General features: G+C 35.3%; 1 protein-coding gene across 1 annotated transcript in view; it reads left to right on the forward strand.

Annotated features, from left to right (window-relative positions):
* The first annotated feature begins 2,656 nt into the window (after nt 1–2,656).
* The window catches only part of ABCD2 (ATP binding cassette subfamily D member 2), a 49,661-nt gene continuing 39,458 nt past the window's right edge, over nt 2,657–12,859 (forward strand). Inside the window, exons 1-2 of the mRNA XM_063075171.1 lie at nt 2,657–3,901; nt 5,734–5,914. Coding sequence (XP_062931241.1) covers nt 2,963–3,901; nt 5,734–5,914 — 1,120 coding nt within the window. The 5' untranslated portion in view covers nt 2,657–2,962. The remainder of the gene's footprint in view (nt 3,902–5,733; nt 5,915–12,859) is intronic.

The following is a 12,859-nucleotide window of genomic DNA, read 5'->3' on the forward strand; positions in this document are numbered from 1 at the left end:
CCTTATCTGAAAGCTTGAGTCTAGCCACAAATGCTAGGATCAACCCTGACCCTTGGGAGCAGGGTGGGAGTGAAGTTTAAATGGTCATAATTAGGTCTGTACCTAAGTGGCTCGACATCAAGTCAAATCTCACATTGACCTTTTGCACAGTTCTAGTAACTGACCTTCAGCTATCCTTGCACAACAATTCCGGTAACTAAATTTCTATCTTGATCATTTTTTTCATACCCAATTCTTCATTCTCACAAGTCTCTCATTCTAGGCATTAAAAGCCTGTTCCTACACCTGAGCCCCATTATCAGTTGGTAAAATGACCTACCTACAGGTAAGTGCAGTCCTGTTTGAATCTCTAGTGCTTTTTGCTTCTAGATTTCCCACTGCCCTGCTCCTCCCCTGATATAGCTACCTCTGATTGTCTGCCAGTGATGCAAGCCACTTGCCTTGACTGCCAGCTGCCATCTGACCCATGCATCCCTCTGTGGACCATGTTTTGCCTGACTGAACATCCTGCCATTACCCCTAGTTTAGGTTTACCCTGGCCCTCAACCTGTCCTGTCACAGTTAACCCTTCTGTGTTTAGCTGGCAGGAGATGTAACATAAATGATTAAAATTTATAAATGTAAAGAAGGCTTATTTTGCATACACCGAAGCATGAGCTTTGGAATAAAAGATTTTGACAATAACTACTATGAAACTATAATCTCTACATACAGACTTAGAAAGTCTTTGTGAAATGATAGAGTGTACTGCTTATATGTTCAGCTATCAGAGAGACTAATACATGCCACTCATGTATTAGTAAATCTGTGAATTGAATGCAAACAAATGAAAACAGATATGTGAGAGTTCTTGAAATTAATATAGTTACATGGGAAGGAGGAGTCTTAAGAGTATTAGAATATTATTACTTATAAAATTGGAGATAAGGGCCGGCCTGTGGCTCACTCGGGAGAGTGCGGTGCTGATAACACCAAGGCCACGCATTCGGATCCTATATAGGGATGACTGGTTAGCTCACTGGCTGAGCGTGGTGCTGACAACACCAAGCCAAGGGTTGAGATCCCCTTACCGGTCATCTTTAAAAAAAAGAAAAAAAAAATTGGATATAATTCTTTATTCATGATAAACTGAATAATGAAGATTACTCAATACTGAGACAAGTTTTACATTCTAGCACAGAGGTTGTCAAACTTCTATAAAAGGACAGATAGTAAATATTTTAGTCTCTGTCACATCCATTCAACTCTGCCATTGTGGCTTGAAAGAAGCCATTGACAAGAAGCAAATAAATGGATATGGCTGTGTTCTAATAAAACTTTATTTATGGACATAGAAGTAAGAATTTTATATAATTTTCACATCACAAAATATTATTCTTCCTATATATTTTCAACCACTTTAAAATATAAAAACCATTCTTAGCTTAAGGGTCATACAAAAATAAGTGGCAGGCAGATTGTAATTTGCCAACCTCTGTTCCAGCTTAATGCATATCTTCCCAAGCTTCCAGTTGACTAGAAATATGTATGTATGTATGTTGTGTGGGGAGGGTGGTGGGGAGAGAGCAAAAAATAGTTTTCCCATATTCAAAAAATACACTCAGCCTTGACTAAAAAATGTCCTTTACATCTTTTAAAATATGCACAATTTTGCTTGACTATTGACCAGTTTAAGTCCTTTATTAGGGATCTGAAGGATTTTTTTCACTTTTGGTTTTTATCAAATAACCAAAATGGAATTAGATCTCTAAGTCAGTAGATCTCTAAGTCTAAACAAAACAAGCAAAGGAAAAACTTGAAAAAGACAAGGAATTCTTGAAAAAAGAAGTAAGGTCCTGGAGAAGCTATTTTCATCATCCAATTCCAGTTGGATTCTCAAATGGTTAAATTTTGGTTGTAGGGACTACATACCTCCAAGTAAAAACTACCTAACACCAGGGGGTGGTAGAAGTGAAACATTGCTGTCATTTATTTAATGGTCACCTTGTAAATAAATACAAGTGCATTGGATCTCCATTGCTAAAAATAACATTTATGGGGCTGGGAAGGTTTTTATTATAAGGACAAGTAAATGCAGGGATAGAGTGGAAAAAGGGAGAAGGGCTAGAGATATAGCAAAGAATTCTTTTCTGCAAAACATTTTCTTCTACTTATTTACAGGGGATACCCCCAATTACAATTTGACTGATAGGTTCTGGGACCGTTTTTGAAATCACAAACAAAAAAGAAGTGGGGGGGAGGGCTTACCACAAGACAAATCCAAGTACTGGATTTGATACTTTGTTTTCTCCAGTGCTCCTCCCATTTGTCACTTTGTTCTCTGACCCCTTTCAGATTCATTCCATACCCTTTTAATATTCATTTTATGTTGATCCTTTTGACCTTCCTCCCTCATCTCATTAAAGCTCCTGGAAGTCTCCATTTCTTACTTACTCTTCCCCTGTGTTATCTACTAAAACCCTAGAGAAGTGATGTATATTCTGAAACTTCTGCGGGTTTCTAAGTGACGCTGAGCATGCTCAGTAGCTAGGGCAGGTTTTGTTCGCCAGCAGATGGCCTGATTCAACCTCTCTAAAAATAAACATTTACCTCTCTGAACTCCTGTTTAAGGATGTAGTTCGTTTTGCTCTTTCTCCATTTTCAAGGTTCAAAGGGAAGCGGCGAGGATTCCAAGGTCCCACCGCCCTCACAGCCAATGAGGGGTCTGGGAGGGAGGAGCTTAGGGCAGCTCGAGCTTCTGAAGGAATCATCCCCAGTATATGCAGTAGAGTCTGAGCTCTGCTGCATCTGTCACAGCAGAACAAATTTTTTAAAACTAAAACAAAACGCAAAAAACAGTAGAGGAGAAACGCTGCAGACGGTGGAATGCTGTAAGACTTTCTAAAATATTTTCTGGGGATTCCTGTGGAGCATGATCTTTTAAAACGAATTCTTTTTGAAGCCGGTTTGTGTAACTGGGAAAATGACACATATGCTAAATGCAGCAGCTGATCGAGTGAAATGGACCAGATCGAGCGCAGCTAAGAGGGCTGCCTGCCTGGTGGCTGCGGCATATGCTCTGAAAACCCTCTATCCCATCATTGGCAAGCGTTTAAAGCAATCTGGCCACTGGAAGAAAAAAGAAGAAGCTTACCCGGCTGCAGAGAACAGAGAAATACTGCATTGCACCGAGCCTATTTGTAAAAACCCTCCGCCAGGAGTGAATGCAGATTTTTTCAAACAGCTACTAGAACTTCGGAAAATTCTCTTTCCAAAACTTGTGACCACTGAAACAGGGTGGCTCTGCCTCCACTCGGTGGCTCTGATCTCAAGAACCTTTCTGTCAATCTATGTGGCAGGTCTGGATGGGAAAATCGTGAAAAGCATTGTAGAAAAGAAGCCTCGGACTTTCATCATAAAATTAATCAAGTGGCTTATGATTGCCATCCCTGCCACTTTCGTCAACAGTGCAATAAGGTACCTGGAGTGCAAATTGGCTTTGGCCTTTAGAACTCGCCTAGTAGACCATGCCTATGAAACCTATTTTACAAATCAGACTTATTATAAAGTGATCAATATGGATGGGAGGCTGGCAAACCCTGACCAGTCTCTTACTGAGGATATTATGATGTTCTCCCAATCTGTGGCTCATCTGTATTCCAATCTGACCAAACCTATTTTAGATGTAATCCTGACCTCTTATACACTCATTCAGACTGCTACATCCAGAGGAGCAAGCCCAATTGGACCGACCCTGTTAGCAGGACTTGTAGTGTATGCCACTGCTAAAGTGTTGAAAGCCTGCTCTCCCAAATTTGGTAAATTGGTGGCTGAAGAAGCTCATAGAAAAGGCTATTTGCGGTATGTACACTCCAGAATCATAGCCAATGTGGAAGAAATAGCTTTTTACGGAGGACATAAGGTAAGATAGAAATTAAGGTGATGGGTGAAATGTGAGACTATTCAAGCTGCCACTGCAGGACTAGATACCATCTGTTGTACTGTTGATGGACCCACTTCTTTAGCGTCTTAGATTCCTCTGACATCGAAACCCGTATTAAAATATATGCTTCACTACCCTTTTTAATCACAAGCTGTTAGAGAATTGTAAAGTGCAAACTTTTCTAAAGTTTCATGGCAATGAAATTTTCAGCACTCTAAAATACGGATTACTTAGACTCAGTTACTCAAATATGCTCAGTATTCTCTAAAGCCTTTTCTTAAAACTGAAACTAACTGTAAGTGGTCCTACAGCATGAGAAGAAAATATGTATTTAGAAACAAGGAGTAAACACATTTCCTTTGAGATGGAAAATTTGGGATGGTATTCTTTGTTGTTCTTTCTTTGTTGTTCAAGAGGGAGGGAAAAACCTGCTTTCATATGGAAGACAATTTTGACAATTTCGCATATCTGACAGGCTTTAGTCCTGAGAAGTGCAGGGGAATCTCTCACAAAATGGCATTTTTATTACTTTCAATTCATGTTCAGCACCATATTTTGACACATAAAAAGAGGCATTTAAATGAAATTTTGTTTAGCTTTGAGGTAAAATCTGAGATTAGAAAGGAAAGGAGGACAAAAGGAGTTCTAGAATGTTTTTAAATATTAAAGACTTTCATCATTAAGCTGGTCCCTAAAACAATTAGCCCAACTAAATAACTCAGAGTGTATGAAAGCAACTTCAGAATATTAAATATGACAGAAAATTTGAAGGCGATAATGCATCTAAAATCTTCACACAAATGACTTGGCAAATGAAATAGTAAGGTATTCTAAAATTGAAGATAGGATTCTAATCGTCAAACAGAATTATTTAATTTTTGAAGCATCAGTAATTATCAGAGGTTTTTTTTACAGCAGTACCAACCTGAAGAAGAAAATTTAAAGCAAAATTAGTATTTCTACTCCTACTTGAAAATTGGTCTCATATGTTGTATTAATCATATTGATTTGTCATTCTTCTTGAGTCATTGAACCCAGTGATGTAGATTATAGTGTGCTGTGGGCCTCTTGCATAAAAGACAAAATCTGGTAAATTGAGTCAGTTTAAAGTGGAGCCTAATTTTACACACACACACACACACACACACACACACACACACACACACACACACACACACACACACACACACACACAAGGGAACTTCAAAAAGTTCATGTAAAAATAGAATTAAAAGATAATATGAATCTTTCTATGAACTTTTTGAAGCACTCTCGTATGTTTGTGTGTTGTGTGTATGTGTATGTGTGTTTGTGATGTGTTCATTTCCAGATAGTTTTGGCATAATCAAGGATAAAGCTATAATATTGTTTATTCATGTTTTACAGAATATCATTTAATTGTAATACCTTATTATAAATATAATTTTTAAACCATGATTATAAATCACTTATTTTATACCTAACATTATATTCACTGAGTAGCATAAATTTTTAAAAAATAACATAGATGTTGGCTGGCTGGTTAGCTCAGTTGGTTAGAACACAACCTTATAACACCAAGGTCATGAATTCTGATCTCCATTCCAGCCAGCTGCAAAAAAATAAATAAATAAATAAATAATGTGGATGTGACCAAAACTAAATTTTAATGACTAATTCTAGTATTAATCTGCATTTATTGGTTCTTAAGTCTCAGAGGTAATACCGTACTAAGTAAAACAAAGTAATATGTAGATATCTTTAAAGAAAGTCCACAAACACATACAATATTTATTTTTATAGCTCATTCTTATCTTTTTTTCTCTCTATAGGTAGAAATGAAACAACTCCAGAAAAGTTACAAAGCTTTAGTGGACCAGATGAACCTCATTTTGTCCAAACGTTTGTGGTACATCATGATAGAGCAATTCTTGATGAAGTATGTTTGGAGCAGCAGTGGACTAATTATGGTGGCTATACCTATTATCACTGCAACTGGCTTTGCAGATGGTGGTAATGACATTTATGCTTAATCTCAAATATATGTTTAACATTATTTCTATTGAATGTGTCATTGCTAGTTTTGTGTGAGTGAAACTGTGTACATAGCCATTATTCTATAGTTACTAATAGTCGGAAACAGTGGCAGACTTTGCATTACCCAGTAATAAAACCAGTAGTATGAAAAAAGGAGACAGCTGATTCAAAAGACCTTTCCAGTTCTGAGATATTTCAGAGATCTCTAATGCAGTGTTTCTGGGAGTTGACCTTGAGCAATTTCAATTATACTGCCTATTATAGAATGATTCCCTACTTTACATTTAGCATCTAAAGAAGTTAATTTATCTTCAGAAAGAGTATAGTACAAGGTCTCCTCATGTTGTAAACTTCAGTCTGTGCATCCATGGATTTAGTATATAAATATTCTATAACTGAATTTGCCCTAATTTGTGATTTGAAAAGTTGGTTGACTACATCAGGCAACCAGGAATATTGCTTTTGAGAGTGCTTAAATGCCATAGAATGAAGTCTCCTTTCATTGTAAGTAATACAGATAATCCTCTATGTAGCATGATTGGTGTAGGGGAGGAGGTGATCAAGCTGCAGGTGTCTAATTCTATCCTATCACTGTCTCAACAGTTTTCACCAACAGTTTTCATCCTTTGAAATAACGAAGAAAGAAAGATAAGGGCAGGAAAGACAACATTAAAATGTTGTATCATCCCTAGATGGGAGTTTGGATCTTAGTTGGCAGGAACACAGGGGAATTAATTGAAGAAGCACTTTCTGCTCTTTCCTCTTCTCTCTCAAAATCACGTGGCCAAAATTAGCCTCAGTGTTGAAGGAGCTAAACAAAGCATGGGCTTTGTAGTGAGCTTTGTTCAGCTCTTGGCTCCACCTCTTCCTACCTTTATCCTCTTAGTCATGTTAACTAAACTCTCTAAACCTCAGTTTCCTCATCTGTAAAATGAGAGTCAGAAAGGCTACTTCAGAGGGTTGTTATGAGGATTTAATAGAACAATGTTTATAAAGTACATAGCATGTTTTCTCGACATGTTATACCTAGAAAACAAAGACAACACTAAGAATAATGTAGCAGAGTTCATACTATTTTAGTTATTTTTGGTGTAGAATTAAGGGTTAATAGCTATTTGTTTGAAGTGATCTAATAAAAACAAGTAAAAAAATTATAGTATGTTTTAATATTATGAAACAGTATGCTTTGATAGTTTGAAACTTAAATGCTTTAACCAATTCTTACAAAACACTTTTCATATTTGAGTCATTCTTAACCTAAAAATGTCCATTTTACTAAATTAGTGTTTGTCAGTCCTTCTTTGTAGCATGTGCTGTACATATATAAATTATGCTCCACAAGTGAATTTTCTAATGAACAGTATATTTAGACCACTGGGAAAGTTGAATTTTATCTGTCTTTAAGTTTTCAAAATGTACTAAAAATAAGAATCCTTTAAAAAGTTTATATTGAAAAAAGTAATATTTTTCAGCATAATTCTTTCATAATAAAATAAATTACTTTTCAATAGTATTAGAGAAAAAGTCACTTAAAAACCTATAGTCTTAAGATTAGTTTTACTGAGAAACTTGATAAAATTATCAGATACTCATTTTTAAAAGTTAGTCATTAAAATAATAATATTTATTAAAAAGTTTCATATATAATATATATTAGAGACAACCCCAATGACAAAATTATAGTGTAATTCTGTCATACTTAGATTCATGGTATTAATAGAAAACCCTGGTGTATTCAACACAGAACAGAGAAAACACAGCTATTAACAGTGACAAATTAACCCCACAGAGACCAGTAAGGAGTAAACAATGTGTGTAAAGAATCTAGCAAGCTTACTTAACAAGATGTAATAAGATATTTAAAAATAAACCCTACAAACAAATCCTGAAAATACCATATTAAGTTTAAAAAAAAAACATTAAAATTTCAGATTGAAATTATAATGCATTGATGCAAACAAAACAAAGTATTTCTTAACACTCCTTTCAAAAGAAAATTTTTATACAGAGAAAAGCAATGTAAGAAATTCATATAAGAAAAAAAGAATTCATATATTTGAGAGTGTGCCTCAAAATATGTAATGTCTAAGATTACTATCTACGTTTGTAATGTCTGTGTGTATGTACAAGGGGTCTTCAAAAAGTTCATAGAAAGATTCATGTTATCCATTTAATTCCATTTAATTCCATTTTTCCATGAACTTTTTGAAGCACCCTTGTATTTACTGAATATATTTGACCTACAATGACTTAACACTTGAAAATATTAAGTTATTTTACTCAGACAAAAGAACTTTTTTTTTTTAAGATAATGATATATCTTTGAGGTTTTAGGTCTTGGAATTACATACCATATATTCTAACATAATCTTCAGTCATAATTCGTACTTATGCCCTTAGTTGTCCCTTATGTTAGAAATGAATTAAGTGCATCATGCTATATATTTTAAGGCAAAGAGAAAAGGGGGGAAAGTAAGATAGAAGGTAAAAAAAGAGGATAGAATAAAGACAGAAGCAGATGACTGCTCAAATCTTGGTTCTGTTATTTAATAGTTATCTGTCCTTGTTTTATAGTAATTCATTAATGCAAGTAAACTTTATATGCCTCAGTTTTCCTATCTTAACTATAGGAATAATTATATATATATCTTTCAGGATTGTTATGACATTATATATAATGTACTTAATTTGCTTTTAAACAGTCCTTGGCAAGTAGGTGAAAGCAATTATCAATATTTACTGTATTCTTACCCTGTGGGCTCTGGAGTCAGATTGCCTGGGTTCAGATGCTGGCTCTTTTGCTTACTAGATTGTGACCTGGCGCAAAATCATTTAACCTTTTTGTGCTTCAATTTTCTCATTTCCAAAATGGGGAGAATAAGAGCAGCATTGTTAGGATTAAAGAAGATCACATATGTAAAACTTAGAACAGTGCTTGGCTAATTTGAAATGCTCAACAGATGTTTGCCGACATGATTATTGTTGTTTAAAGGAGCAAGGGATTTGAAAGTGATTAGGAAGTTGGAGGTGAAAATGCAGATAGGAGGAAGAACCCGCACCACTTTTGTTTGATGATAGAAGAAAAATAGTTCTATATTAAGTTATCTGTATCATCCATCCACAACTTTAAGTGAAATCTTATGATGAGGGCAGAATTATATTTATATTCAAGATCACATTACAAAATTGCAAACATGCCATTTTTGCATCAACATAGGGGCTTATAGGCCATCTAGTAGGGAGCCCCAGTTTTGCCTAAGGTCACAACAGATTGTTAGTGGAAGCGCTAAGGATGGGGGACATTATGTAACCCCTAACGCACTGCTTTTTTCTACTGCACCATGATGCCTCCATATCAGCCACATTGGAACTTATTCTATATGGTACCTGAGTAAGTTTGAGACCAAGTAATCATAGGACCAAATGGTTGAAAAAGCAGCGTTATAGTAGTTAATTGTATATAGTTTCTATTATTTTTAAAAGGATATCATGCCTTTCTTCACTTTGTATTAAGAGAAAGAATGAAATTATGTGAAGAAAATAGTTACCTGAGAGCTATAATCTCAATTTTTTAATATCAGTAGGCCACTTTTGCTGTCTTTATATCAAGAGCAGTTCTGGTTAAGGCCACAGAAAGCTACTCATAGGTCCTTTCTGTCGTGCCTTATCATGGACACCTAGCAGGCAGGTAAGAGAGCACCTAAGCTACTAGCACTGCCGATAGTATCCACATGTTTGTGATCCGTTGAGTGTGAAGTAGCACATCAGAAGTAGCAACTGAGAGACACTGCTCTTAGGAATGGAACCAAACCCTGCCTGTGCTCTAGCACCATGGGTGATGTTTTTATTCCTAAAACGTGCCTGCAACAAGATTATAATCCATAGCTCCTGCTGCATTATTATCTCTCATATTCCAATGCCAAACTTTTGAAATATCATTTTACCTTGTGAGTCAATTTGGATACAATTACAATCCTGTTGACCAATTAACATAGCAGTAATTATTAATACACATCAAAGGCATACTTTTAAAGCTCTAATTACCTATGCATATTAGTGGCTATAATTTATTAAAGTATGGCATACATGCTAACAGAGGCACAATTATTAACGTACTATTTAATGAATTGTCACAAAGTGAACACATACATGTAATCACCACTTAGAAGAAACAGAATCTTGCCATATTAGCACTCCAGAAGCCCCCATGAGCCTTCCTGTCTCCTCAGCCATAGCAAAAGTAATCATTGTACTGACCCTCTCAACATCAATTAGTATTTGCTGGGTTTTGAACCTTATATAAGTAGTATTACATAGCATGAACACTTTTGTGACTGGCTTCTTTCACTCAACATTATGTTTATGAGATTCATCAATGTTGTTGAGTATAACCCTAGTTCACTTATTCTCACTGCTATGAAGTATCCCATTGTATGACTGTAGTACTTTATTTATCCATTCTGTTGTTGATAGACATTTAAATTGTATTCGGTTTGGGGGGTATTAATAATAGTGCTGCTATGAACATTTTTGTACATATCTTTTGGTGCATGTATACATTTCTGTGGGTATTCAACTAGGAGTAGAACTGCTAGATTACAGGCTATGCATGTGTTCAGCTTTAGCAGATTTTGTAAAACATTTTTCCAAAGAAGTTCTTCTAATTTACACTCCCATCAGCAGTGTATGAGAGTTCTAGTTCCTCCACATCTTTGCCGGTGTTTGATATTGTCAGTCTTTTTCACTTTAAACATTCTCATGAGTGTATAAGTAATACTTCACCTTAGCTTTAATTTGCATTTCTCTGATGACTAATGAGGTTAAACACTTTAATTTGTTTATTGGCCATGTGGATAGCCTTTTTTATGAAGTGTCTTTGAGTGTTTTGCTCATTTTTGAATTGGCTTATCTGTTTTTTCTTATTGAGTTCTTATGTATTGTGTAATGATTCTTTTGTCAGATATGTATATACCTGCACACCACACACACATACACATATAATGTCAAATATCTTTTCCCATTCTATGTCTTGCCTTTTCATTCTTAATGTTATTTAAAGAAGTTTATAATTTTGATATAGTCCAATTTATGAATAGCTTTCTTTGTGGTTAGTGGTTTTATGTCCTATTTAAGAAATATTTGCCTACTCCAAGGTCATAAAGATATTCTTCTATTTTAGCTTCTAGAAATTTCATTCCTTTTTATTTCACATTTAGATCTTCAATCCATTTAGAATTGATGTATGGGGCCGAGCCCGTGGCGCACTCGGGAGAACGCAGCGCTGGGAGCGCAGCGACGCTCTGGCCGCGGGTTCGGATCCTATATAAGACTGGCCGGTGCACTCACTGGCTGAGTGCCAGTCACGAAAAAGACAAAAAAAAAAAAAAAAGAATTGATGTATGTATATGGTGTGACTCACATTATATATTTTAAAAAGTACAGGAGAAAAACTTTACTTTTTAATTTTAATATACTTTATTTCTTTAGAACAGTTTTGGTTTACAAAAAAAAATTGATTAGAAAGTGCAGAGTTCCCAAACATCCTCTCCCCTCAGTAGATTTCCCTATTATTTACATCTTGTATTGGTGTGGAACATTTATTACAACTGACAAGCCAATATTTATACATTAGTAACTAAAGTTCATAACTTAAATTAGGCTTCACTATTTAGGCTGTATAGTTCTATGGGTCCTGATAAATGTATAATGACATGATCTTGCTTTTAAAATCCTTTCTCATCTTTTCAGTGAAATAGCAAAAGCTGTGATCAATTTTTAACACATACGTATTACTATCAGAGCTCAAAAGTAGCAGTAAAATAAGCAGATATAATGTTAAATATTGAATCATTAAATGAAGAACTTTTGACAAAATAGTTAAAATATTTGGTGAGGAAAATAAAATGTGTTGACTTAGGATAAAAACTGATAAGTATTTTAGCTCATGGATTTATATCTCTGACAGTAAGGAATCTGTCTTTGTCTTAGAAGTCAGACATTTGGCTGTTGTGTGCATGACGAAATACCACTGGCACTGCTCTCATAGTACCTGCCAAAGAACAACCAGTAGAATAAAAGTCACATAAAATCTGTGGGAAGCTATTTGTTATATTATTGCTAAAATCACAGTGAAAAAAACCAATAGGCATTAATCCACCAAAGCAACATGAAAATTACTGTGCCATATCAAACACCAGTCCATCTGTGCGAATGGTTTTTCTTCTTAGCAGAGGCTGTCGACAAAAGCTATATTCAAACCCCTTTTAACCCAAATTCATAGACTCCCATAATTATTTTAGATTGTCAGCCAGATTCTCTATGAGCCAAAACTATTCTTAGTGCTTGAACTAAACGGCAATTCACTACTTTTTTATCTTTTTGGTGTTTGTCTAAATCTTATCACACATTTAAATATGTCTTTAAGAATATCTGCATTCTGTTCCCAGTCTATTTATCTAATCACATCTCTCACTCCTTGCTTATGCCAGTACTTAGCAGCTGTTGTTTTTTGTTGTTGTTGTTTTTTGATTTTTTTTTCCTTCCTCAATAACTGACTTCATGGGAACTAATAGTAGTTCTCTAGGGCAGTGATTAGCAGTAGAGCTAGTAGGAGTCAAATTGGACTATGGTGAAAGATCTCCATGAACTCATGGTGATTCTGATACAAAGTGAAATGTATGCCTGACATAACCCATGCTGTGACCTGACCAGACTGTATATCATTCAATTAGCATTTCTTGAAATTTCCCTTCTCTGTGCCATTCTTTATGCTGTACATGTGATCTGTTAAAATGATATGTGGTCTTCAAGGCCTCACTCAAAGTCTAGTCCTCCGTGATGCATTTCCTGTGTCTTGCAGTAAGAAATAATTTTTGCCACCTCCAAACACCTTACATTGACTCTCATCATAGGCTGCTCTGC

The sequence above is a fragment of the Cynocephalus volans genome, chromosome 12, assembly GCF_027409185.1.
Source record: "Cynocephalus volans isolate mCynVol1 chromosome 12, mCynVol1.pri, whole genome shotgun sequence".
NCBI classification, from domain to species: Eukaryota; Metazoa; Chordata; class Mammalia; order Dermoptera; family Cynocephalidae; genus Cynocephalus; species Cynocephalus volans.